The sequence below is a fragment of the Motacilla alba genome, chromosome 15 (genome assembly GCF_015832195.1).
Source record: "Motacilla alba alba isolate MOTALB_02 chromosome 15, Motacilla_alba_V1.0_pri, whole genome shotgun sequence".
Taxonomy (NCBI): Eukaryota; Metazoa; Chordata; class Aves; order Passeriformes; family Motacillidae; genus Motacilla; species Motacilla alba.
In genome coordinates this window covers 7,027,931-7,053,423 of record NC_052030.1, presented here as the reverse complement: position 1 = coordinate 7,053,423, position 25,493 = coordinate 7,027,931, and the positions used below count along the sequence as shown (strand labels likewise).

The 25,493-nt window shown below is 40.1% G+C and overlaps 1 protein-coding gene across 4 annotated transcripts; it reads left to right on the top strand.

Moving 5' to 3' along the window:
• The first annotated feature begins 449 nt into the window (after positions 1-449).
• GOLGA3 (golgin A3) lies at positions 450-25,307 on the top strand. Of its 4 annotated transcripts, none has more exons than XM_038152523.1 (24): positions 450-740; positions 2,430-2,781; positions 5,573-5,854; positions 6,726-6,838; positions 7,314-8,005; positions 9,205-9,316; positions 9,716-10,022; positions 10,606-10,808; positions 11,036-11,173; positions 12,124-12,285; positions 13,046-13,414; positions 13,749-13,826; positions 14,778-15,041; positions 15,539-15,633; positions 15,792-16,008; positions 16,596-16,739; positions 17,388-17,585; positions 18,063-18,179; positions 18,409-18,548; positions 19,366-19,498; positions 19,695-19,817; positions 20,191-20,355; positions 20,563-20,723; positions 21,180-21,387. In XM_038152523.1, exons 2-24 carry the CDS (start codon positions 2,652-2,654, stop codon positions 21,385-21,387), a joined length of 4,551 nt encoding a protein of 1,516 aa, XP_038008451.1. In that variant the 5' UTR covers positions 450-740; positions 2,430-2,651. The 4 variants fall into 4 exon arrangements, with proteins under 4 accessions (XP_038008451.1, XP_038008453.1, XP_038008454.1 ...); XM_038152525.1 differs by having other exon boundaries at positions 451-740; positions 5,573-5,731; positions 21,180-25,307; XM_038152526.1 differs by lacking the exon at positions 5,573-5,854 and having other exon boundaries at positions 451-740; positions 21,180-25,307.
• Positions 25,308-25,493: the final 186 nt, after the last annotated feature.

Below are 25,493 nucleotides of genomic sequence, written 5' to 3'. Positions count from 1 at the left end.
AGCAGTTTTCATTATGAAATTATGTGCTCCGATGCACCAGCTCCCAATACCCCAAAGGACTTGTGGGATGCCCGGCTCCAGAAAGACGCTGGAAACTCTAAGGACTGATTTATGAGGAAAGGGCAATCGGGAACGCTGAAAACGTGACATCTACAGGACATGTCACGGGGCTCTCCTGACTCAGACCCTGTAAAAGGCAACGCTAATGCAGGAACATGAATGATGCAGATACACGAGGCTGCGAGGGGAGCACCCCCTTCACAAAGAAATTTTAGTTTTTAATTCATGCACAACTTAATTTTAATGTATTCACATGGCTGCCGGCCCCAGGGTCCCAACGGAGCGGCCGGTCACTTCCCCGCCCCTCAGAGTGCCCCGGCACAGCCCGGGGCGGGCGCTGAGGCGGCCCGGCCCGAGAGCCGCTCCCCCTCCGTGCCTCCCTGCCCTCCGTGCGCTGCCGGAAGGGTCCGTCTGGAAAAGCCGCCGCTTCTGCACGGGCCCGGCGGCCCCGCGGCCGCCCCGGAGCGCCCGGGCCTCGGCCGCGACTGTGCCCGGCGGGGGCCGCGGCCGGCGGCGCGCGGGCGGCAGAACCGTGGGGCCCGCGGGCCCGCGCTCGGCAGCGGCGGCAGCGCCGGGCCGGCGGCGGAGGGAGAACCGCGCTGCACCGCCCCGCCCGCCCCTTCCCGGCGCAGGCAGCGCCACGTCTCGGGCAGGAGCCGGCGCCGGGCGGGCGGCCTCAGGTCTGCGGGGGCTGGCCGGGATGGGGGCGGCGGGGGCGGCTCGGGGCGGGGGTGTGGGGGCCGCTGCAGGCCGCGGGGTGCTCGGGGCTGCCCGGGGGACCGGGGAACCGCCCGGCCCGGCCCGGCTCGGCTCGGCTCGGCTCGGCTCCATGAGCTGCGGCCCCGGGCCTCCCGCTGCTTCTTCTGGCTCCCAGGGACGTGCCCGGCCCAGAGACCCCGCGGCCGTGTCTGCCGGTGCCTCCCGGTCTGTGACCGGGACCCGCTGTGGTCCTGACTGTTCGTGTTTTAAGCAAAATCGGTGACTTTTATACAGCTCTTTCCATATGGGCTTATTGCTGTGTTCCCGTGGCATGCCTACATTTATGTGTGTGTGTGTGTCTGCTTGTGCGCAGCACAGGGATACAAAAGGACTCGGAGGCCAGAATACTCTTCCGTTTAATATTGGGAATGGGCGGTACAAGAGAAAGCCATTCTTCATCACCTTTATCATTTAAACGCATTTTATGATAAGAAAAACAAATCATCTCGTGTTGGCTGGATTTTGACAAGGTGTGAGGAGCCAGAATCTTGCTTGCCTTTTGTCTGTGGTTCCTCTTGGTAACCTGTCACATAGCATCTATCGGCTACAGTACAGTAGCACTAATAGGAGTTTTATTGAAAGCTTTATTATACTGAAAATCTTTTAAAATTAGTAACAAATCACAGTGAAGGTATTAATTTTTTTTTGTTTGGTGGAAAGGTGCTGCAGGTTTCTGCTCCTTCACAGCTCACCTCTGCAAGGATCACCTACATAACCGTGTTTTCCTATGTATCCTGAGCTGCTTGCTGCTTCAGTAACATTTTGGAGGTGATGATGGTGTTGCAGGGTGACCAGGGCAGTGTGGCATAGTAGCAGTTACACAAGTGCTCCCTGGTGATATGGAAGGAATGTTGTCAAAAATGTTTGTGTTCATGTAAAAATGCAGTCAAAATATTCCTGATTAGACATTCTCCAAAACCACAGCCCCCTCACCCCCCCCTTCCTCCCAGAGGTTAGATTAAGTATTCAGAAGTTAGATCTGAATACCTGAAGAATCATTTGCAAATTCCATAAACTGTGTTTGGAAATGCTTTTCTTGGCTGGTCACAGGAGAAGGCAATGTTGAGCTGCAGTCCAGGCCATGTTCTGACTGCCAGCTTGTGCTGTAATGAGTAGTTCAGAGTCTGTACAGTGATTCATACTTGTTATTCTGTAGACAAGTAAACAGTAATGATGTAATTTAATTTTTAAAAAGTTAAATCTGAATTCCATACTTCATTTTAACAAGATATATTGAAACACATTCCTTGAAATTAAATATATAGCATGTTTGCATATATATACTGTAATTTACAGAGGCGAATACTAGTCTGTTACTGGCTTTATTCTTAAAGCACAGGCCAAAGAGATCTTTCCATTAAAAGGGACAATGATTCTAAATCAGCTGTCTTGCCTAAATCCTTCTGCATCCTTTTGCAGTGTATCAGTGGTACTAAAATAGTGAGCATAAACAGATCACTTTTTATCCCCAGATCTGGATACTTGGTTGTATTTCATTGTCTCTGTTGTTACCGCATGTCCTGGTTCTGTCTGTGGGCACTACTTTATTTTTAACTCATATTTTCAGAGCTCTAGTAAATGTTTGTAAATTCACTACATTTTGTTTCTAGAGGATGCAGCTCCTTGGTGATTACGACTTTGGCTGCAAGCTGTTCCCGTGATGTGGAGTTAGCAGCTGCCTGCTGCACACCAACAGCTCGACAGCTCAGAGCTGTGCTCTTGGTGACACCTTGATGCTGTTCTTGCTGATGGAGAGAAACAGGACTTGGTAGTTCACTTGGTGGCAAATTGTTGAGAAGAAGAACTTTCCAGGGATCTGGATCATTTTTACCATGGACTCCTCATCTGTCCAGCAGGATGTTCACTTGGAGAGCAGAAGCAGTAATGGGGCTCCCAGCAGCTCCGAAGAACTTTCAGATTGTAAAACCAAGTCACAGCTAGTTACTACAGATGAAATTAACAGTAAGTTATTTAATATGCACCAAATAATTTCCTATCTTACCCAGGCTATATATAATCATCTGTGTTATTGTTCAGGTGAAGTTTTTCCTTGGGGTCAGGAATTTTTTGTACAGCAGTTTTAAGCAAGTTTGGTGAAGTCTATGGCTCTTTGTGCATGTAAAACTGTTTTTTTTAAGCTGTAGAACTTGTTCTTTTGAAAGCAAAACAAAACTATTAACTTAAATACTATCAGCTGTCAGGTGAGTATTTATTGTTCAGGGTGTCAGCCTGCCTTCAGATAATGTTTCCAAGAGTGTACACCTGAAACTCTCCAGAACGATCAGTTCTGAAATGACTGTTCCAGAGTAAGCTTGTGACTGGAGTACTTTATTCTGGCAGAAGAAATCTTCCTAATGAATTAAATCACTTAGGCAAAACCCAAAACGTCTGACTCTGCTTCCCTTTATGAAAGAGAGATGCTGGCATGTACTTTCCAGTTTATCTCAAAGTAATTTTTATGCACAGACAAGCTCTATAATAAAATAATCATGCAGCTGTTTACGAGAAACTGTTTAGAGTCCAGTATCTGAGTAGATTATAGAATCAAACTTGAGTTGGAAGTGAGCTGTGCAGGTTATCTAGTCCAACCTGCTGCACTGAGCACACCTAGTTCTGGAGCAAGATCAGGTTGCTCAGGCCCATGTCCTGTTGAATTCTGAAAGTGTCTGTAGAGGGAGGTTCATCAGCCTCCCTGCCCATTCCGGTATTTAACTGCTTTCATTGTGAAAGTATTTTCCCTGCCCTGAATTGAAATCTCCATGTTTTCCTGGCAGGAGCCTGAGGATATGTTGGTGTATAAGATGTGGGGGTGGCTGGGTGGAGAGGTGTGTACATTGTGGCTGCCTAGATACACAAAACCACAGTGGTTCCTTATGTGAAGGGGGTGACGTGGTGAGGCTGGGGCCTTCTGGTAGCACAGGTTTGTCACCATGCCACAGGCAGCAGAGGAGGCCCTGACACTTTATTTGCTTTTCTTACTCTGCCTGTTATCAGAGTGGCAGAGTGTAGTTAGGTGATGATTCGTTCATCTTTTCTGAAGCTGGAGATCACACATTCCTGTCATCTCCTGTGTTGGACAATCAAATTGTGACTTACAAATAGATAGTGTGTCTTTCTACTGTTTTTATTCTAATTGCATCTTCTTGCCCATTGTTCTAAAAAGACTGCATCTGTATTAACACTACTGCCTTTAAATTACTTTAGTTCAAGGAGTGTTTAGATATTGAGTGTCTCCTGGCCTCAGGAAGTTGACAGGAAACCATTCCTCCAGAATTTTGCTCCAGCATCCATTTGGTATATGTGTACCACTCACTGCTGGGAAGAAAAAATGTGAATAAAGTGTAAACCTGATGCAGTTTCTGAGATGGGCAGAAACAGTATTTCTGAATGTATGACCTGTAATCTTATTTTTGGCTTCTTGTGGCTATTCTTAGCATTGACACCTATTTCAAATTCAGTTTTGCTAATATTCTAGTTTTAAAATGTTAGTCATTAAAAAGCAGTCTTTCCTTCTGTCCTCCTTTACATCCTTGTTGAACTCACCCCTTCCATCATGTCTGCAACTGTTTTTGTGACATGATGATCTAAATCAGAGAAGTGATTAAGGCTAAATGGCCTGAAATATTGTCTGCATGACAAATAAGATTCTCAGAAGTATTTTATTCTAATCTTAGAGCTGAGGAGTTTTGGCAGCCTAAGTCTGAAAGCTTTGTATATCTACCCAAATTCAGTTTCCTCATTCAGTTTCCTCTATGCTGGTTCTCACTGAGCTGGCTTGAGGGAAGATGCACTGCAGAGGTGGGAACTTGATTTTTGCACTTGCAAATACTTTGTGATCATAAGTGTCAAATATTTCCCACCATATTTAGGAAAAAAAATTAAATCTTGCATATTATTCCAGTGGGTTGCAGTTAATTCAGTGATAACATGGTGTGGGAATGAACAGAAAGGCAGTGGCTGTTTCAGTGCTCTGTTCATTTGATATATACAACAATTAATTTAAAGTTAGATACATGTTTTCTTTGCAACAGCAGGTTCATAAATGTTAGTAGTCCCCAGCCAAGTGAAATAAAATGAGAAATCCAGAGTATAAACCTGTGAAATGTTTATCTGGTTTTGAATATGCATTTTTCCTGCTGGAAAAGAAAAATACTAGTAAGTGGGCATAAAACTGGTGTTGAAGTGGTTCTTGAAGTGCATTTTAATTGGTTGGTTTATCTGATACATATGAGCTTTGCTACTGTGCTTTTGATGAATATATCCTATTTGAAAAAACGTAAGCTCAGTTTAAAATTGAGAAACTGCTTGGGCCAGGCTGGAAATCAGGATGGTGGATGCTTTCTCCCCAGTGCCCAGCTGCACATCAAAGAGCTGAATCATTCAGCACAGGCCTGCAGCTGCTGAGGCTTACTTGTAGTAGATTGCCCCTCAGAGTTCCTTACACTTGGTCTTTCATGCTTCTAAACTTAACAAGATTTAAAAACCTCTGTGAAGTTTTGAAGATATGTTTTATGATGACTTTTGAGGTCCTGCTTGAGGGCAACATAATAAAGCAAATGAAAAGTACTTGTTCTGGTCTTTTAAAGTAAAGAATCAGAAATCCTCTCTGAAATGTCTCCTGCCAGTTGCTGTCAGTAGCAGTTTCTGTATTCATACAATGTAGAGGCAGTAGTGCTGGCATTGTATTTGGGTGCAGCTGTGAAGATGAATTAAGTGGCTTGAAGTTGTAGCTCAGTAAAACTTTCTTTTCCAGCTAACAGTAATAACATCAACGAAGTGCCAAATGAAGAGGGAAGTCTGGAGATAAACAGCAAAGTGGATGCCTGCCAGAATGGGCCAGAGTCGCTCTGCCTTGACTCTCCTGGATCTTTTGATCCTACCAGCAGTGAGCAGGGTGAAGAGTCATCCCCAGGTGTGACTGGTTTCCATGACAGCCTAAGGAAGTCTCAGGGAACTAGTGCTGAGGGCATAGCTCTTAGAAAAGAAGCTTTGCAGTCTCTCAAACTAAGTCTTCCAATGCAAGAAACTGAATTGTGTAAGCATCTGTTTATGATGGTGCCCCTGCTTTCTCTTGCTGCATAAAGCTTTATACTCTGAGCCTGGCTCTGGACTTCTGTAACATCATTTAAGCTTGAACTAAACTTCATTTTTGCAGTAAACTTTTACTTAGAACTTCAATTCATTTTCTTTCAGTAAACCACCCTCTGCTACAGCTAAGGCACGTGCCTTACCATTTAAAACTGGCTCTTCACTGGAGGGGAATTCACGCTTTCTGGGGCTGAAGCTATTCTAATCTTCTTGATTATTAGAAGTAACAGGTGACATTAAAAAAAAAGAACAGCAGAACCAGGTGATTTTAAGCTAAGAAAAAAAGGAAAGGAGAGAAGAACAATGAAGCAGGGAAGAAGGGAAAGTCTTTATATTATGGTTTCTAAAAGTCTTACTATACTACAGGAAAGGTTTAATGTGAGTTAAGGTTTAATGTCAGTTAATAAAAGGTAAGAAAATATATCTAGGGAACCATTTTCCACTATTTGTAGGGAATGAGTGGACTGTGTAGGTCTTGCTTAGTTTTACAATTTTAGTACTGTCAGAAATGCAGGACAGGTGAGATTAAGTGACAGCAACATTTTTTTCTTGTTGTATAATCTCTTGTCATCTCCTCCATCTGTGGAGGAACTATAGCATTTGCAAATTGAGCAGTGGAAGTCCACAGGCTTTATCAGTGCTTACACAAGGATGTATTTGAAGAGGGTCATTTGAGGTGCATGTCAGTGGGCTTTCCTTTTGTTCCTTGCTTAAGCATGAAGCATGTTGCTGATGGTAGAAGGGGCTTTTATCTTTTGCATCCCTTTTATCTGCGTTGGAGTTTTCTGTTTGACTGTGAAGATGCCTTTCCCTTACAGGCTCAGTAGAGTCTTCACTGCCACTGGAAAATGAAGAACAAATCAGACTTCAGGCAAGAAGGCGTCTGGAAGAACAGCTCAAACAGTACCGAGTGAAGAGACACCAAGAAAGAGTGAGTGCTTCACAACACATCTTCTAGATTGTGTTTTGTTGAGAAGCTTGAAAATTTTACCATTTCTATTCCCTGAATTAAAACATTCAGTAGTTTTCTCAAATGAGAGAAAGCATTTTTGTCTTCTGGACAGGCAAAATTTGGTTCTGTTACCTCATCAGTAATGTACCATTTTGTGCTACTTAAAATAGGGGAGGGAAAAACAGACACCAAACTTAGAGTAGCCTAAATGTTCAATTTTGCCTATATTTTTCAGTTGCCTTTTGGAGTCTCACATTAACATTTTCAACATCTATATACTGAAGCTTGATAGGGTTCATTGCTGGTATAATTTACCTTGTTTATGAAAGGACGTATGTTTAATATCAGTGTAAAAGTGTAGAGCTTTATATCTTTAGTTACAGCAAAATAAGTCTTTGATGCTATTTCAAAGCTAACATTCTGGAATTTATTGTTGACTCTTTGCTTCTTTTAGTCGAGTCAGTCTACATCCAAAACCCGTCCCTCCAGCACCCTGGATCCTGAGCTGATGTTAAATCCAGAAATCCTGCCAAGAGCCAGCACTGTAGCAATGACAAAAGAATACTCCTTTTTGCGGACCAGCGTCCCCAGGGGGCCAAAGCTGGGTAGCCTGGGACTTCCAGCATCCTCAAAAGAAAGAAGAAGCTCAAAATCTAAGGCCAGCAAGATCCGGTCCTTGGCTGACTACAGAACTGAAGATTCAGATGCTCGAAATGCTACTGGGAATTCTGTGGCTACTGACTTACCTGGGGGGGCTCTGATGCAAAGCAGAAGTGGCCCAACATCAGTTGTGTCTGAGATCAGTCTGCCCTCTGACGTGGATGATCGAGTAGAGAATTCCTCCTTGGCAGGAGACAGCATTTCAGAGATTGACGGGAGTGAAGTGGGAATGAGGCTGGATGGAAATGAGAGCGACAGCTCTACCTACAGCAGCGTGTCAGGGAAAGGGCTTTATAGCAGTTTGCAGAATGCAGAGGGCAAACAGGACACTCCATATACAATAAATGGCCAGAAGATACATCCTGAAGCAATGGGGCAATTTCCTTCCATCAGTGAGGTGCTGCAGGCTGCAGCAGTGGAGCATCAGGCCCAAGAGCAAGAAGTTAATGGAGAGGTACGGAGCAGGAGAGACAGTATTTCCAGCAGGTAAGAATATCTATTGTTAGTTAATGGTATTTTCTTGGAATAGGCAGCCTATTGCTTTTCTTTCTTACTAACTTTAGATCCAGTTTTAACTTACACTGCTATTGAGTCTGTTAGTAGCTTACAAATTCTAAAAGAATCTGAGAGGTCACTTCACTTGAGTACCTATTTACTAAGTATATCTTTGGAGAAAGATATTTTTGCCACTGGCTCTGTTAAATGTACTGCACACAGTTGTTTCTGTCTGTATAGAAGGACTTCATTCACCGAGTCACTCATGAGCCTTTGTCTATCAATCTGAAAGTACAGACTTGACTGTCTCAATGATATTTAGTATTGTCTTTTTCCTCATCTCTGCATGTACCTTTCAGACCTCACATAGTTAAGGAATGCCAAGAGTCTTGTCCTAGATATCTTATCCTCTTCAGCCCTTTGAGAATGAGATTTAGTTTCCCAAGCTTATGTGTATATGACAGGTATTAAACTGATTCAGAAAGCAAGTGCATAACTGGTGAAGCCCTTAACAATGTGTGCTTTTTATCAGTTGTCTGCAGATGCATATTTTATATGTCCTACTTTTGAAATTACTTCCCCCCACTTTATTGGAATAAAGTGTCGTGCCCAAATATGTTGAGGTGTACAATCAGTTGTTGATTATTATTCTGGCTTAGATTTATTTCTTATGGTAATGAGAAAAGATCTTTTTCTCCAGATGCCTTGGCTGTACAGCAAGGAATCAGCATAAGGAATCCCTTATGCCAAATACCTGTTATTCCTTCTTTTGCAGCAGCTGATGGCATTTTTCAGGCACATTAAAGCAGACAGTTATGAGAATAACCGTGAAGGTTTTGTGATCCCATCATGTCCAGTTGTCTGCTTAAAATGAGATCTGTAAATACAGAATATGATGAAGTCAGTGATTGCAGTTCTGAAAAATAACGAATATATGGTGCCACACTAGATTCTAGTTGCTGCAAGTACAGGAAGCTAAAGTATAAAACCTTAGCAGGAATATGATTTCTTTCTCTTATTATCAGAGGTTGTTACACTGTGTTCTGAATCTCTCATAAACCGGAAAAAATGTCCTGCAGTTTGAGCCACATGGATTCTGAGTACCTCTTAATTTCAGAGCCACTTTTCTTCAACTAGACAAGTGTTGTATTCTAACCCTGTAACTGTGCTTGTGCTGTCTCTGTCTCCAGTGTTTCTATGGAAAGCTCTATCGCAGGAACTCATGACGAGGTGCTGCAGGTTATGAAGGAGAAGATGAGACTTGAAGGGCAACTAGAAGCACTCTCACTAGAAGCCAATCAGGTAGAAAATGAATTTGGAATTCTGTATTCAGCAAATCAAAATAAGATTTTAATTAATTTTCAAGAACCTCTTGGTTATTACTTGTGGAGTTGTGTTTTGTAAAAACATTGTTGAATGAGGTACTTTAAAAGAATGCCACGGTGGGCTGACCCTGGCTGGATGCCGGGTGTCCACCAAAGCTGCCAGTCCCTCTCCTCCTCAGCTGGCCAGGGAAGAGAAGAAATGACAATGAGAGGCTCATGGGTTGAGATGAGGACAGAGATGGGGAATCTCAGCTCCAGAGCATTGGTCCTTTGGTCTTTGCCTTATCAAAGCCACTTTGCTGGGCATCTTTTTTAGTCAGCCACCAATATATTTTCTCATGAGACTCCTGCATTTTGATTTTCTGGACACATTCAGGCTCTCAAAGAGAAGACTGAGCTACAAGCCCAACTTGCAGCTTTGAACATGAAGCTTCAGGCACAGATGGAGCACAGCCAAAACAGCCAGCAGAAGCAGGAATCCCTGAGCTCAGAAGTGGCCACATTAAAGCAGTCTTGCTGGGATCTGGAACGAGCAATGGCTGATCTGCAAAATGCCTTGGAAGCAAAGAATGCCAGTTTGGCTTCTTCAAACAATGATTTGCAGTTAGCAGAGGAGCAGTACCAGAGACTCCTGCAGAAGGTTGAAGATATGCAAAAAAATGTTCTCACCAGAGACAGTACAGGTGGGATGATGAAAATGTCAGTCTTTAAAATGTGTTGTTCCATAAATCATTTTATTCCAACTTGATTATGAAGTCCAAGGAGAAGAAATTTAAACTTGTGTTTATTAATAAAATGGTCTCAATTTTAAGGTGTTTGGTTTTGATTTTGTGTCACAGAAGTGTCACAGTTTGCAAGCTGCCACTGTCAGCCTGGAGAGGGAGGCATAAATATTTAGTCCAGACAGTGGCCTAGTTGTTTTTTTGGAAAATTGTACAAATGCTGATTTGTAATGATGACTCTATGTGCCAGGACACCTACTTCCTGATGTTTAGTTAGTTCATATTTTCTGCCTCTAAGGAACTGTGAATGCTTACAGAAGTGATTCATTTAGTTTAATTTTATTCTGCTTATGACCTGGTACTTTGGATTCGAGCACTTTGGCAGGAAAAGCCAATCTTTCTATAATTAGGCATATGTGCTTTTGTTCAACAATTAAGGAAAAATAGATAAAATTACAAATACAGCAATAATCCTTGGAAAAGTGTGCATAAAAATAGCACAATGGGGTGTGTTAGTCCAAGTTCTTTATTTTTGTTTTCCTAGTTCATGACCTGCGACAGCAGTTGGCTTCCTTGCAGACCCAGCTTCAGAAGGTGCAGCTGGAACGGACCACACTGACCAACAAGCTGAAGGCATCTGAAACAGAAATCACATCTCTCCAAAATGTGAGGCAGTGGTACCAGCAGCAGCTGGTCCTGGCACAGGAGGCCCGTGTCAGGCTGCAGAGTGAGATGGCCAATATACAGGTATTGTGATTTATTGCATATGGGAGAACTGAGAATCTCTTTTTTGTCAGTTCTATCCACAGGACAACCTAGTGGCCTTCTGCAGTGGCCTGACTGTACCAATGCCATGAAAATAATAGCTGAAATAAGGCACACACAGTTTCAACATGTTTTGGGTTTTTTTTTTTCCCCTTTAAACTCTTAAATTCTTGTTGGTATTATCTGTGATTTTCTTTTCCTTCCTTTAGGCTGGGCAGATGACTCAAGCAGGGATGTTGGAACATCTCAAACTAGAGAATGTGGCCCTGTCTCAGCAGCTGACTGAAACCCAGCACAGGTCCATTAAAGAAAAGGAACGTATTGCAGCACAACTACAAAATATTGAGGTATGGCTGTAGATGATATTCATGAGTTATGTTCTGCCTAGGTTGTGTATTTATGTTTTGCAAAATCAAGGTTATTCTGGCAAAGTAACATAGAATTCGTATTAATTGGTTCAAACCCTGCATTATAAAAGCAGTAAATATTTCAGAGCAAATAAATTTGTATGGCATTATGAACAATTAGAGGGAACAAGGCCATATATTTCCCATTCAAAGGTGATACTTGCATTTTCAGTTCTGGTATTTGTTTTTAATTGAACTTTGAAGGCAAATGTAAATGTTGTCCTTTGCCCATCCATGAACTTGTTCAAGAGGAAACTTAATTGGAAGTTAATCTAAACCAGTAATGTGCTTTTTAAGTGTGTGAAATTGCTCAGTAATCAGGTTTGCCCTTCCTTCCCTCCAGTAAGAAAAGTTGGGTAAAATCTAAAGTGCAGTACAGTCACTTCCAAAGCTCTTAGAACCTTAAAATCCCCTGATTTTCAGTGACATTTCTGCTTCTGAGTCTCAGAGGAAAGTAAAGCAGCAGGTTAGTGGAAGCACCCATCTGCAGTGTTACTGACAGCTTGTATAAATGACAGGACTGTTTCCTGAGTAGCTACAGTGTCCAAGGAATCCCTTTTGGTTTGGAATTTTCCCAGACAGCTTCATTTTAATAAAGATTCTTTTTCTTCATGTCTTGCTCATCAACTGAGAAAGGACAAGGTGTTAATTAATAGGAATTCATATTGTCACAAGTATGCAAGACATTCACTATTACTCCAGGGTGTTTTAAGTATAGGAATGAGTGACTTCAGTAAAAGCATACAGGTGTGTAAGGCAGACATCAGAATTATTGTTGTGTTTTTCCTCTACAAATTTTCTTGATAATTTACTTCTCTTTTCCTATTTTTTTCCCACTCCTTCCCCTCCATTGACACTGTAGAAGTTGATTCCATGCTTTTTCTATGCAGGCTGACATGTTAGATCAGGAAGCTGCCTTCATGCAGATCCAGGAGGCTAAAACCATGGTGGAAGAAGACTTGCAGAGAAAACTAGAGGAGTTTGAGGATGAGAAAGAACAGCTCCAGAAAATGGCTGATTCTGCAGCAACATTGGAGCAAGAATTGGAACAGGTAGACTGTTCTTAATCAACTTCCCAGGAATTCCAAGGGAAATACTGGTTTGGCAGAAAAAGCAATAGTAAATAGATGCTGACCTCCAAACTTCTTTTTGAAACCTGAAAGATTGCTGCAAAAATGAAGTGCATACTAAAATCGTTCTGTTCCAGGTGAAAAGGCCTTTTTTCCAACCATGTCAGTAATAATACTTTTTAAAAATTTCGTAACTACTGTCTTGCCAGATGCTGGGGTTTTTTTGTGAATTCAGTATGTGATTATTGTAAGCATAGACAAAAACCACAGATCCATGTTCAAAGTTGTTAGGCAGTCAGGATATCATTACATACATTTACACTCACAGAGCCCAGCTTTAAACTTGTAACCTTATGCTGGCAGCATGTCAAGGGCTGCAGTGACATGAAATGTGTGATAGCTCAGTACTATATTCCATGTAATGATATGGTATTAATAATGCTGAATTTACCTGAATTTGCTGTGGACACATTTTTCAAGTAAAACTTTCGAATACAGTGAATATTATGAACATTTTAGGTTTGTCATTCTGGTGATTGCTTAGCCTATAAGGTAACAAGGCAGTTGATACAATTAACAGAGCAAATACAAGTGGCCTAGGAAAGTTGAAAAATATTTTCACCTTCTGCTATTTTCTCCTACAGGCTGAAATATTAAATATAATACTTGATTTTTATTAGAGTGCTTTTGCAAAGTTAATCTTTGTTTTGTATTAATTTAATTTTAAAATATTTCCTGTCAGGTCAAGTTGACTTTGCATCAGCGAGATCTGCAGCTTGAATCCTTGCAGCAAGAACACCTCGACCTGATGAAGCAATTGACTCTAACCCAGGAGACACTACACACCAAAGAGCAGTCCCTGGATGACCTGCAAACACAGTATGATGAACTGAAGGCCAGGCTAGAAGAGCTCCAGAGTGATGCTGCTTCTAAGGATGACACCATCCAGTATTTGCAGAACGAAAAGATTGTGTTGGAGGTGGCTCTGCAGGCAGCAAAAGCAAGTAAAGAGCAACTTGATGAAGGGGCAACACGCCTTGGAGAAGGTACAGAGGTAACATCACAAATCTTGGAGCAGCTGAAGCAAGAAATGGCAGTCAAATCAAGCCAGGTAATGATCTTTCTGAAATCTTACCAGTTTTAAAACACAAGAATTTGGAGTACAGGTCACAGTTTGGGTAGTAACTTGTAGTGTGCTCTTTTCTGTGGCACTGTGGGTCAAACATCTTTGTTGTGCAGTAATGTAGTTCGCAGTGTGGTGACCTAGTGAGTGTATTTCTGTATAAAATGTTGTGTTATCTAACCAATGAGATACTTAGTCAGAAACAGGATCCTTGTTAGATTAGGTAATTGTTACAAATCAGACAGATAAGCTCACCGAAGAAATCAGGTATAATATGACATTTGGCACATAAAGCAATGTTTGCTTTTTTCCCCTCTGGCAGGTGGAAAATCTGCAACAAGAAAATGCCAGCCTCAAAAAACAGCTTCAAAAAGTGAAGGAACAGTTCCTGAAGGAGAAGGTAAGTAAAACCAAAGAAATTTCAGATACATTAACCCAAAGAATACACCTTTTTTTTTACAGTGAAGGCATGTACTTCTGGGAAGGTTTTGAGGGTATTTAGATCTATTTTTTGTGTCACAGAACTTTGTGACATTAAAATACAGAAAATGTATGACTTTCAGTTGAATTTCTATCTGTAACTAATGTGAAAGCTGATCCACCAACAAATGCATGCTTTGATAGGGCTTTGGCCTTTGCCAGGTGATCCACCATAGAAAATCTGTCTTTGATTTGTTGATTAGGTTTGCTTTTGCAAAAGCACTCATGGAAATCTTCAAGTGTTGTCATTTCCTTGCGGTTTTGAAAAATAATAGTTGCTTCAGTAATTAGATGGTAAATAAGTGGTTTACTGCAAATTTTATTCTGAATTTACACAGTTCTGAAACAGTAATTTGAAATGGATATGTCATTGGTGTTGCACATATATGTGTCTTATTTATAAGGTGGCACCATTAATTTGCTGCTTGATTGCTTATTAATCCAATGTCAAAGTTTGTTTTAGCTTGTTGTATTTAAGTTTGGGAAGGCTGTTTAAACTGTCAGTCATAGTTAAGCCCTCTTCTCATGGCAAAATTCCTAATTATGTGCATAGGATGGGTAATTTTTTTACAATCACTTTGGTTTTTAAAAGTGGCACATAATGCAGTTTCCATAAAGAACATGAAGAAGAGTATCCCTTACTGCAGAGGACACTGAGGTTTTCATTTAATAAACTGCTAATATGAACTGTTATTTGATATCAAGCCTTTGAACCAGAGTAAATATCTTACAAAAGCTGGTGCTGGTTTGCATGACACCTCCACCCCCCCAACCTAAAAGAATATCAGTAAATACTTTCTAGTAAATTAGTAAAAAATTTGCAAAGCTGAAACGGAGGTGACATTGTCCTCTTGAAACTCTTGTGTGCAAGGTCATGGTGGAAGCTTATCGAAGAGATGCGAGTTCCAAGGACCAGCTCATCAGTGAGCTGAAAGCTACAAAGAAGCGGCTGGACTCGGAGCTGAAGGAGATAAAACAAGAGCTGCTGAGAATCCAAGTTGAGAAACAGTCACTCGAATCTGAGCATTCAAAACTACAGAAGGAAGTGTCTCAGGTTCACCAGCAGATGGTGGAACTAGAAAATCATCTGCAGTCAGTGCAGAAAGAACGAGATGATATGGAAACACGCCTACAGGTATGGAAGGTGTAAGGCTTTGGAGAGTGTACATCCAGGATACACTGCTGTGTCTGTTAACTTTGCAAAGAAACAGAATGGCCACCTGCAAGTTAATGTTCTTGGTTATATATTTAAAATAGTCTAGACATTTCAACATATACCTACCAAAATTCTGTAAATGCATGACTGCTTACTAACATCTCATGTAAGTCAGTGGGGAGAAGCACTACAGGAGTGGTAGAAGACTGATGTGGAAGCAGGTTCCTTGGTCCTACAGTGAGCTCCATCTGAGAACAAGATCCAAACACTCTTCATATGTGTTAACAGTGGTAGCTTCAAAGGAAAGAGTTAAAGAGAAAATAAAAGGGAAAGAGAATGTTGGGGACTGGAGAGCAATTTATATTTAGAGATGGAAGTAATTTTGAAATTTCATTATTTTTCTTTTATAATCAAACATACACAGCAAACATGCTTTTGTTTTTACACTCATGGGTCTTCTTTTCTTTCCTGTTAAGTCTTTGCAGTTTGATAAGGAACAAATGGAATCTCTTGCTGAGGCAAATCAGGCATTAAAACAACAAGTAGAACAAATGCAAGAAGAAGCAAAAAAGTAAGTGTTCTTCTAGTACAGACAAAAGAACTACAGCATTTGGTTTTCGTATTTGGCTTTCAGATGTTGGGTTTTGTTGGGTCATGTGAAAAATTAATCTTGTAGTACTATTTGTCAAGCAGCTTTTGTTTTTACTTGGTGTTTTCCTTTCACACCAGGGCCATTACAGAGCAGAAACAGAAAATGAAGCGTCTCGGGTCAGACCTGACGAGTGCTCAGAAAGAGATGAAAGCAAAGCACAAAGCCTATGAGAATGCAGTCAGCATTCTCAGTCGGAGGCTGCAGGAATCTCTTACTGCAAAGGAATCTGCTGAGGCAGAGCTGAGCAAACTAAAAGCACAAATTACTGATGGTGGGAATGACCAGATTGCTCAGGTATGCAGATGTCCTTTGACAGATGTCCATTTGTACAAAGACAGAGCTATAAGTCTTGGAATACTATTTCACCCTGAAGTGATGAAAATATTTGGAAAATAAAGCTAAATAAGAGCATGATGTCAGGGTTCTGAACACTGAGAACTTCTTTATGTTTGAGAGGTGATTTGGCAAGCTAGATTTACTGATTAAATTTTTATTGTTGGTTGGTTTTTTTGGTGGAATTGTTAATTTTTTTTTAAGGGTTAGTATCTGAAAGTTTTCCAAGATTTTAGCTCTTACTGCTTTTTTCTCATAGACAGCTAAAAGTTTTTCAAGGTAGCCATAGCTTATTTATATATGTTAGGCCTGTAACAAGAAAACTAATTTACTAAGGCAAGCTCCAATTTCTTGAACCAATGGAGCAAGATATCAAATACACCTACAGCAGTAGCTGGATGCAGAGGTGGAAAACTCTGAGCAAGACCTTTAAATTAAACACTAGCACCTTGTTTCATATTTGCTAGAGAAGCAGGCTTTTTAGCCAAAGCAGAAGTGACTCCTGAAGATGGGTGATGCACTAATCACGTTGACCCCTTTGTCTTTAGGAGAAGATTCAAGCTCTGAAGACAGAACTGCGAGCTCTGAGTGGCAGTAAGTTGATGCTGGAAAAAGAGTTGCAAGAAGTGATTTCACTGACCAGCCAGGAGCTTGAAGAATACAGAGAGAAAGTGCTGGAACTTGAGGATGAGGTGATTGCTTGAATTTGCTTGGTAGATGGGCATATGACAGTAAACAGTGCCTATGAGACGGGGAAAAATTTTAGTACCAAAATTTTATTCCAATGGTGGAGAAAATCAGAATCATGGATAGGAAACATCATGTCAGTGGTACGCGCAAATTTTGTTGCCTTGTGTTTGTTCTTTGTGGTTTCATGAGTCATTGTCCTATAGGGAAAGAGGATGAGAGAGAAGAGTAGTTCCTGTAGTAGATATCAGCTGTGTCTGGTCATGAGACAGTGAGGATACATAAACCATTCGCTTTTGGAACTGCTGGGAGTCATAGATCCCCAGTGACGCTGGGGGCCAGGTGATGGTGTTCAGTTGTAGAGTGGCACAAAAAAATTATATATATCAACTGCTCTGGATCTGCACCTGAACAGTACTCCTGGATTCTTTCTGGCAAGCATTTTAGTCTTCCAACAGGAAAAAAATACCAAAGTGAACTTATTTTTTAATGTTCATTTAAAAAATAAAAAAAAAAAAAAAAAAAGAAATCCCACTCCCAAACAAGATATTTAATGAGTTTAACTCACAGTTTTTTATAATAGTAGCACAAAGCTGGTTATGTTTGTTTGAGTTGTGTGTTGATTTGTTGTGTTTGTTTTTCTTTGACTATAGCTTCAGGAATCTAGAGGCTTCAGGAAGAAGATAAAACGTTTAGAAGACATGAATAAGAAGTTGGCCCTTGAACTGGAACATGAACGTGGAAAACTTACAGGTCTCAGCCAGTCCAACGCTGCTTTGCGGGAACACAATAATATCCTCGAAACAGCACTAGCAAAAAGAGAGGCAGACTTGGTACAACTGAATCTACAGGTATTTGACTTCTTGATGCAATAACTTCAGAAGGGAGTTGGCTTGGATGATACAAAGCTGGTGCATTTTCTTCAGTTCTGGGTCCCCCGCGTGTTGCATAGCAGGATCAATATGGGGGTTGGACAAGAGATCAGAAGTGGGACTTGGCACTAAAAAGAGTTTTCTTTAGAAAAAGAATTAATAAAATTGCACTACAATATTTGCAATAAAGTGTAGTTAGTTGGAGCATACCAAATCCACATGTGTTACATATGGATTCATTGAGATAAATAATTTTTATTCCAATACATTCATGTGGACATAGGCAATGAGCTGCCATTAACCATAGCTACTTGTAAGGCTGAAGGTACTGTGTGGAGAGTAATCAATGAACAGCAGAGAGTTGTTCTGCAATCCCTGTGTTGGCTTGTGTTTATATTTCCTCTACTTCCAGTGAGCCCACACAAAGTGTGCATTTGTTTTTGTGATTTGTTACAGGTTCAGGCAGTCTTAAAGCGGAAAGAGGAAGAGGATCAGCAAATGCAACAACTCATTCAAGCTTTACAGGCTTCCCTAGAGAAGGAAAAGTTAAAAGTTAAAGCCCTTCAGAAGCAGGTAATGGCTCATCTTTTATTTACTTACAAAGCAATTTAAAGGTATTTTAAAAGTATATTGAAATGAAATCTATGTTTTGTAACATCCTGCTTCCTCCAGAGGTCTGTCAGGATGGCCAGTGGCTGAAAGATCACCTGATGGCTCCTCTGTTGTGTCCTGTGTTAAGCTCCCTTTATGATTCACCTGCAGAGAAAAAACAAAGTAAAACTGCATCTTTTTGTCCTGTTAGGAAGCAGCAGCCAAAGCAGATGCAGCCCATAACCGGCGACACCACCGGGCAGCGATGCTGGAGCTCAGTGAGATCAAGAAGGAGCTCCACGCCAAAGAGCTGCTGGTCCAGGCCCTGCAGGCTGAGGTGGACAAGCTGCAGTAAGTAAATGTCTCAAATAGAACAGTAATTACAACAAATCCTCTCAAAAAGCCATACATCAGTGAATTTTTGGGTTTGCCCCTTTGGGATGTTGAATGTTCCTCAGCAGAACCTGACCATGGATGCTTGTTTGGACTCTGAGCAAATACTTGCATTTGTCTCTCTTTATAATTCAGTTAGGCCTGAGGTACACTGTTTTTAGGCTTCACTATCTGCTTTTTTTTCTCTTTGACCACACACTTCTACTACTTCACATTGCATATATATATATATATATATATATATATATATATATATATATATATATATACTATTATTCTTTTCTTTTACATCCCTGAGGAACTACATAGAGAATTAATTTGATTATGGATTATGTTCCACAGTGTATCAAAATTCAGTTTGCTCATATATAAAATTTTTTCTTAAATTATAAGAAACTATCAGACCTACATGAAAATGGATATAAGCCTAACTCTGTTCCTCCAGAAACAAAGCAAAATTGCTGACAGGGTTTTGTTTTTTGGTTTGTTTTTTTTCTTCCTGCATAATCTGTTGTTTGTAATTGGACTATTACCGGTGCTCAAGAATCTCATAAATTTTTTTTCAATATTTAATATTTATACATATCTTTCATAAAATCTTCTTGTGATTTAACACTTGCTCTGTGAATGTGTTGGCAAAGCCCTCAGTCAAAGCTGTGATTAACCAGGTTCCATGCACAGTCATGTCATTTATAGTTAACTGGCTAACCCAGTGAGGTTCTTGTTTTAAAGAGCAGATTGAGTAACTGCTGTGTCTGTTAATCTTGCTGTGCAGGGTAGAGGATGAAAAACATTCCCAGGAGGTATCTCAGTTCCAGCAAGAGCTGGCAGAAGCCACATCTCAGCTCCAAGTTCTGCAGAAAAACCTGGATGACAAACTTAGTGAACAGCCTCTAGTAAGCCAAGAGGTAAAAAATGAACACTTACTGTGTTTATCTGTATTTCTATTGCATGGTATGACTTTGCCTTTATTTCAGCATATTTAATAAAGTTTTGCTAGGTTTTCTTAAGAAGATTTTCATGAGACATAAGAATATATTTCGGATTTTGTGGTTGATTGCACCTGTAGATAATTCCAATTATATATTTTTTTTCCCCTGGAAGGTGGAAGACCTGAAGTGGGAAGTAGAACGAAAAGAAAGAGAAATTGAAACACTTAAGCAGCAGCTGGACATGACTGAACAGCGCAGCCACAAGGAGTTAGAAGGGATACAAGTTGTCTTGCAGGTATTTAATCGAGCCAATTCTGATGGATGGAAACTTTGATTGCTGTAGGGGGATAATTAAAACTATATTTTTATTTTTTAAAAGCATACTTACACTTTTTTCTGAATTTTTATTTTGACTGTACTGTTACCTTTGTAGCTCTTCAACTTCTATGCCATTAAAATAGGCTACTGACTTTCTTTTAACCTAACCTCTGATTTTCTGCCATTTGCCAAATCTGGCAAATTTGTTTCAAACAGCAAACAGTTTCATATAGTGTTGCTGTTTTTTTTTCTTCTAGTTTCCTCTGGAAACTGAAAAGATTATAAAAACATTAGTTGGCTGGAACTTTCGTGCTGTTTCTCTACATCACATTGATTCTCTTCCCATTTAGAACATCAAGACTGAGTTGGAGATGGTGAGGGAAGACCTGTCAGTGACTCAGAAGGATAAGTTCATGCTGCAGGCTAAAGTGACTGAACTGAAGAACAGCATGAAGTCACTGCTGCAGCAAAACCAGCAGCTGAAGTTGGACCTGAAGCATGGCAAGATGAAGAAGGTATTTAAATAGAAAGAACACTTTTTGTAAAGTACAGGAAAGTTCTCTGCTAATGCTCTTAAATAACCTAACATGAATGTGCCTGTGATTCCTGCTCCTCAGTGCAGATGTGCACCAGTAGCGCGATCAGAGACTCTTTCTAGGTGGGAAAAGTTATATTGATGAAATAAAATTGTGTTTCTGACTCCTTTTTTTTCCTTTTACCAGAGGAAAGAACTGAAAGGCGAGAATAACTCTTCCAATCCAGTGACTCCAGTCAAGATTCCTGATTGTCCAGTGCCTGCTGCCTTGCTGGAAGAGCTGCTGAAACCAACAGCTGTGAGCAAGGAGCCTCTAAAGAATCTGAACAGCTGTCTTCGGCAACTGAAGTATGGCCTGTTGTTTTAAACCACATTAAGGAATCTTAAAAATGTTTTCAGGAAGCCAGCTGCCACCATGAGGAAAAAAGGATTTGTAAAATTAATTATTTATTGAGACTATATTTAGGACAGTAGAATGTTCTGTCTTTGTAAGTGCTTGCTTATATGGTCATTGCCATAGTGAAAGAATACTTTACAGTAAACTAAATAAAATGTCCATCCTGAATTGTACACCGCAGAAAAAATCAAAACCAGCTATTAATATTTTTAAATTAAGCACATTATATTTGTTTTGCTCTTAAGACAGTTCCTAAGCTTCTTGTAGATTTCTTTCTCTTGTATACAGCTATATCTTAGGTAGTCTTGGAGTAGGTATCAAGAATCAGAAAAGTAATTTTTTGGTCTTGCATTTAGCAGTTTTCTGCTTGCTAATTTTTGCTTTTTTTGTTCTCAATACATTCAAAGGCAAGAAATGGACAGTCTTCAGCGCCAGATGGAGGAACACACCATTACAGTACATGAATCAATGTCTTCATGGACTCAGATTGAGGGCAAGTTAATGGACCTTACGTCTACAAGTCCTACAACTGCATCAGACCAGCAGGAGACTCCTACTGCAGATGAAAAGAAAGAGAATTGTAGTGTTAGTGACAAGGAAGCTTTGACACTATAACCTCCTCATCAGTTGTCTTTCTTCCTATTGCTTTAAGAATATAAACAAATCTTTATAAAAATTATTTATTTCATTTTTTTAAATGGTGTTCAGAGTTGTGCTTTTGCCTTTAGAAGCAAAGGGCACTGATTTGAGAAACTGATGGAATAGTAAATGCAGAATGTGCTATTCTAAGGGTTTGTTTGAAACAATTCTGTCATGTTGGGTACTGCCAAGTGGTGAATCTAGCTCATTTGAGGGTTTAGTAAGAGATTGAGATGAAGATTTAAAATGAGGTCAAGAGGAGCATCTGGTTTCAAGTATGTAATTGTTCAATCTGGGTGAGTTTGTTAAGGAATTACTGTTAATTATGTAACATCTAGGTTTTCTTGTTTGGTTGTGTTTTTTTTTTAATTTGTGGGAGTAGGATGTATTTTTCCCTCATCTTGGATTGTAGCCAAACTACAGAGAAAAATAGGTTCTCATGTTCAGCCATTAGCAGTGGTTGAGAACTGGCTCTGCTTGAGTATTCTCTTGTCCCTCCTATAATCTCTTACTCTTGAAATTCAGATTATAAATATCTGTATTTGAAGGACAATAAGTTATTGTAAACCATTTCCAGTTTTGAAGATGACCTCTGACCTATAGCAGAAGAAACAAGACTGTAAAGACAAGCAACACAGAGCAGTTGGTATCTTTGGCAGATTTGCCTGGCACGTTTGCTGATGTTTTTCTCTTACAGTCACAGGCCAGTAGTGAGCTTTGCTTCACTGCACAAATACTTTGCACCTTTTTATTTCAAGTTTTGAAGTAGACACCCATTTAAAAGTACGTGTGTAAAATATATATATATATATATATACATAAGAAAAAAATCATAATTTTCTGACTTTGAATATCTGGTTTAATATGCTTATATACTGTAAGTTAAGGCTACAATGAGGGGTTTTGTTACTGTCCTTGTTTTAATGTTACGTTTAAGTTTGCTCTTCTTTGACATACTGTACAAATGGCTTAGGGAAATGAGCCCCTAAAGCCAGAGCTTTTAGATATGTAATTATTTTTACTTTAAAAGACATAATTATAATGCCTATAAAATTATTTTTTTTAATAGCTTTATCTTCTCCCACACACTCCCTCTACTTTTTGCACCTTCTATTCCAAGGTGTCCAGGGTGAATGGAAGTGTTGGTACTGTGGCAGTCCCTCTGCAGAGCACCTTGACTAAGTTATTTTTAAAGCAGCTCACTTCAGTGTCCTTCATCTTTGGTCCCGTTGCTCCATGTGGCTCATAGTGCAGTGACAAGCTCTAAAATTCAGTGTTAGGGTATTTGGAAGATTTAGTGGTTACTCATGTACTAGAATGTTTTTGTCCTTAAAACAAGTCAATTATATCCACTGTAGTTTGGCGTTCACCAAAAAAAAAAAAAAAATCTATTAAGTACAAGTGGATTCAAAGGCTGGGGGAAAAAAATTCTAGTTCATGTATTTTTCCAAAGAGGCTGTCGCTGTTTTTGGGTTTGGTTGTTGCAGAGGAGGGGGAAGGATATTGCATTTTGTTTAGCAGTAAGGCGAAAAATAACCAAACAAAACTCCCAAACCCACTTATATTTATCCATAGTCTGATTTCACTTCAAGCTCTAGTCCAGTTGAACACTTTGCACTATAAGTGTTTTTACTGAATGATTTCATGCCCTGCAGCTACTGGATTTTAACTTAGATTTTATTGGGATCAAAGTCAAGTGATGCTGACAGTCAAGGTTTTGCAACTGGTAAAGGAAGAAATGCATTGATGTGGCATTAGATGCCCATCAGATGGATTTACCAAACAATTCAAAATGAAAAGCTTTACAAACTAGCTTAAGACATGTCTGCACACTGCTGCAGTCTGCTTTGTAGAGTAAATGGTACTAATTATCTCGCTGTTGTCATGTTCTTGAAGTTGCCTGTATATTAAGCTCAAAGAAGGAAAAAAACAAACCACAGTATTGTTAAAGAAAAAAAAAACAACAAACTGTAATGAATAATATATTCAGTTCAAGAAACTACCAAATGTCCAGGATTTAAAATACTACTTGTGCAGCATTAATGTTGCTGTTCGCTTTATTACATACATTGCCTACAGTTCAGAATCCACCATGTTCTAATCTGTTAGTTCAGCAGTGGTTGTATTGATAAAGGTTTTATCTGGTATCAAAGAAGCCAGAATTTTTAGAAACTTTCCTAGTTGTTCTGAATGTCAGCTCTCCTTTTTGTGTCCATTCTGCATCCTGCTGCAGTTTCTCACTAGCTCCTGAAGACATCTGAGCTTGCACAATCAAGTAGCCTTAGATGTGTGTTTCCCTTTCCAAGATGAGGGAGCTGTTGTGGATTAGATTCCTGCACTGGCCCAGCTGCTGCTGGCAGTACCTGGACACTGGGTACTGTCCTGTTACATTCACCATGTGCTTTTTCTACAAACACCGTGTCATTTACTTAAATGAAGGACAGTGAGACTTTAGAGGGTCTAAATCTGGTGAGGTACTAAGTGAAGTTACAGAAGTCTTTGGGAGGTCTTCTAGAAGGAGCATTCAGTGTGTGATAAAGGCAAGGCCATTTCTTTGAAGCTCATCAACTATGATTTTAATGACCCAGAGAAATAGTTGCTGCTTTATTAAAAAGCCTCACCCTGAGGCTGAGCGTGCTCAGTCTACAAAGCTTCAGGTCACTGCTGTCTAGGCAATAAAATAACTCAGCTGTAGGAATGAAAATTGTCTCCCCTCTGCCTGTCACAGCACTGCCAAATAATCAGGAGAATCTGAAAAATAATCTCTTAAAATTTTATTTTACCTTTTCAAGCACTGCAATAGAATGTATTTTCTGTGTTTCTTCAGTGGTTGCTACGTACTAAACCAAATCTAGTTAATGAAGGAGAAATGTCACTGCAATGTGAGAGTGTTCCCCAGTGCTGAAAGCTGGTAGATGGTGCAGCATTTTTTTTAAAGATGCTGTTGAGTTTTTGAGGGCTCTTGAATAACTGTGCATTTAAAAAAAATATCACAACCGAGACCAGCAAACCCTACAATAGAATAAAATGTTACTGAGTCTCTGGCATTGCTGAATATTGCATAATGCTCCATTCTGCTGTCTTCCAGATTTCTTGGAAATATTTGTGCACTGTATTGGGATCAGCTGAGCTCCCTATCCACTCATGCAGCGGGAGGATCTGATCCCATACTGTTTATTCAGGCAATATCCTAGCAGAAATCTATGGGACTTTCACCCGTGTAAAGTAATGTCCAGGATGAATGTTCTAGTGTTCATATTGTCATGGATTATACATTCCTCCTCAGGGGACAGAACTGCAGTGGCACAGCTATTTTAGTGTTAGCTGTGACAACATCAAAGGTGTGCTGGGGACAGGTGGTATTACCAATATAAATTTACCTTAAAGAGGACAGATTCACTCCTGGTGATGCAGAAGCTTGTGATGTACATTTTATTAACTTCGTGGGGACAGTGGGAATAGCTGCATGTGACTTGCTGTGATCAGAGCCTTTAAGTATTTTCCTGTGAAAGCAATTGCTGTCCAGAGGAATTACTAATGCTCATCAGCTATCTTCTGATCACTCTGCCTCCTGCTAATGAGCAACACTTGGGTCTTGGGCAGCCTCATTTCCAATACAGATGCACAGATTTCTAGGAGAGGGAAAGATGTTCTGGATATTGTAAATGGAATGGTTCTGTTTCATGTATGACATTCAGTAATGTCTGCTTAGGCTGTATTTGTAAAGATAGAAGTTAATAATTCCATGTTCTTGAAAAATGGATAACCCAGGGGCTGGGGGAGTTACACTATGTACAATTAATGTTTATGATCATACAAAGCATGTTGATTATAAAAATTATGTGCATAGGGATTCCTTTAAAAGTTTTGTGCAATAAACTATTTTTGCTAAAGGGCCCCATGTTGTTTCTGCTTCAAAAGAGTTACCATTTTCTCTTCAATTTTCGACAGTAATTTTTGTGTTGGGATCCTGAATATGCTGTGGAGCCACCTTTAAGGGAAAAAAAAATCTTATTTTGAAGGACAACGTTATTGTGTATTGATTTTTCACATAGCTAAACTTCATTGTGTTTGTATTTCCA

Bases quoted from the DNA above. Each gene is read 5' to 3' on its own strand.
- GOLGA3 (XM_038152524.1), top strand. From the start codon at position 2,652: ATGGACTCCTCATCTGTCCAGCAGGATGTTCACTTGGAGAGCAGAAGC. The intron at 13,415-13,748 runs GTAATGATCTTT...CCCCTCTGGCAG, and splicing joins TGGCAGTCAAATCAAGCCAG to GTGGAAAATCTGCAACAAGA. The intron at 15,634-15,791 runs GTAAGTGTTCTT...CTTTCACACCAG, and splicing joins ATGCAAGAAGAAGCAAAAAA to GGCCATTACAGAGCAGAAAC.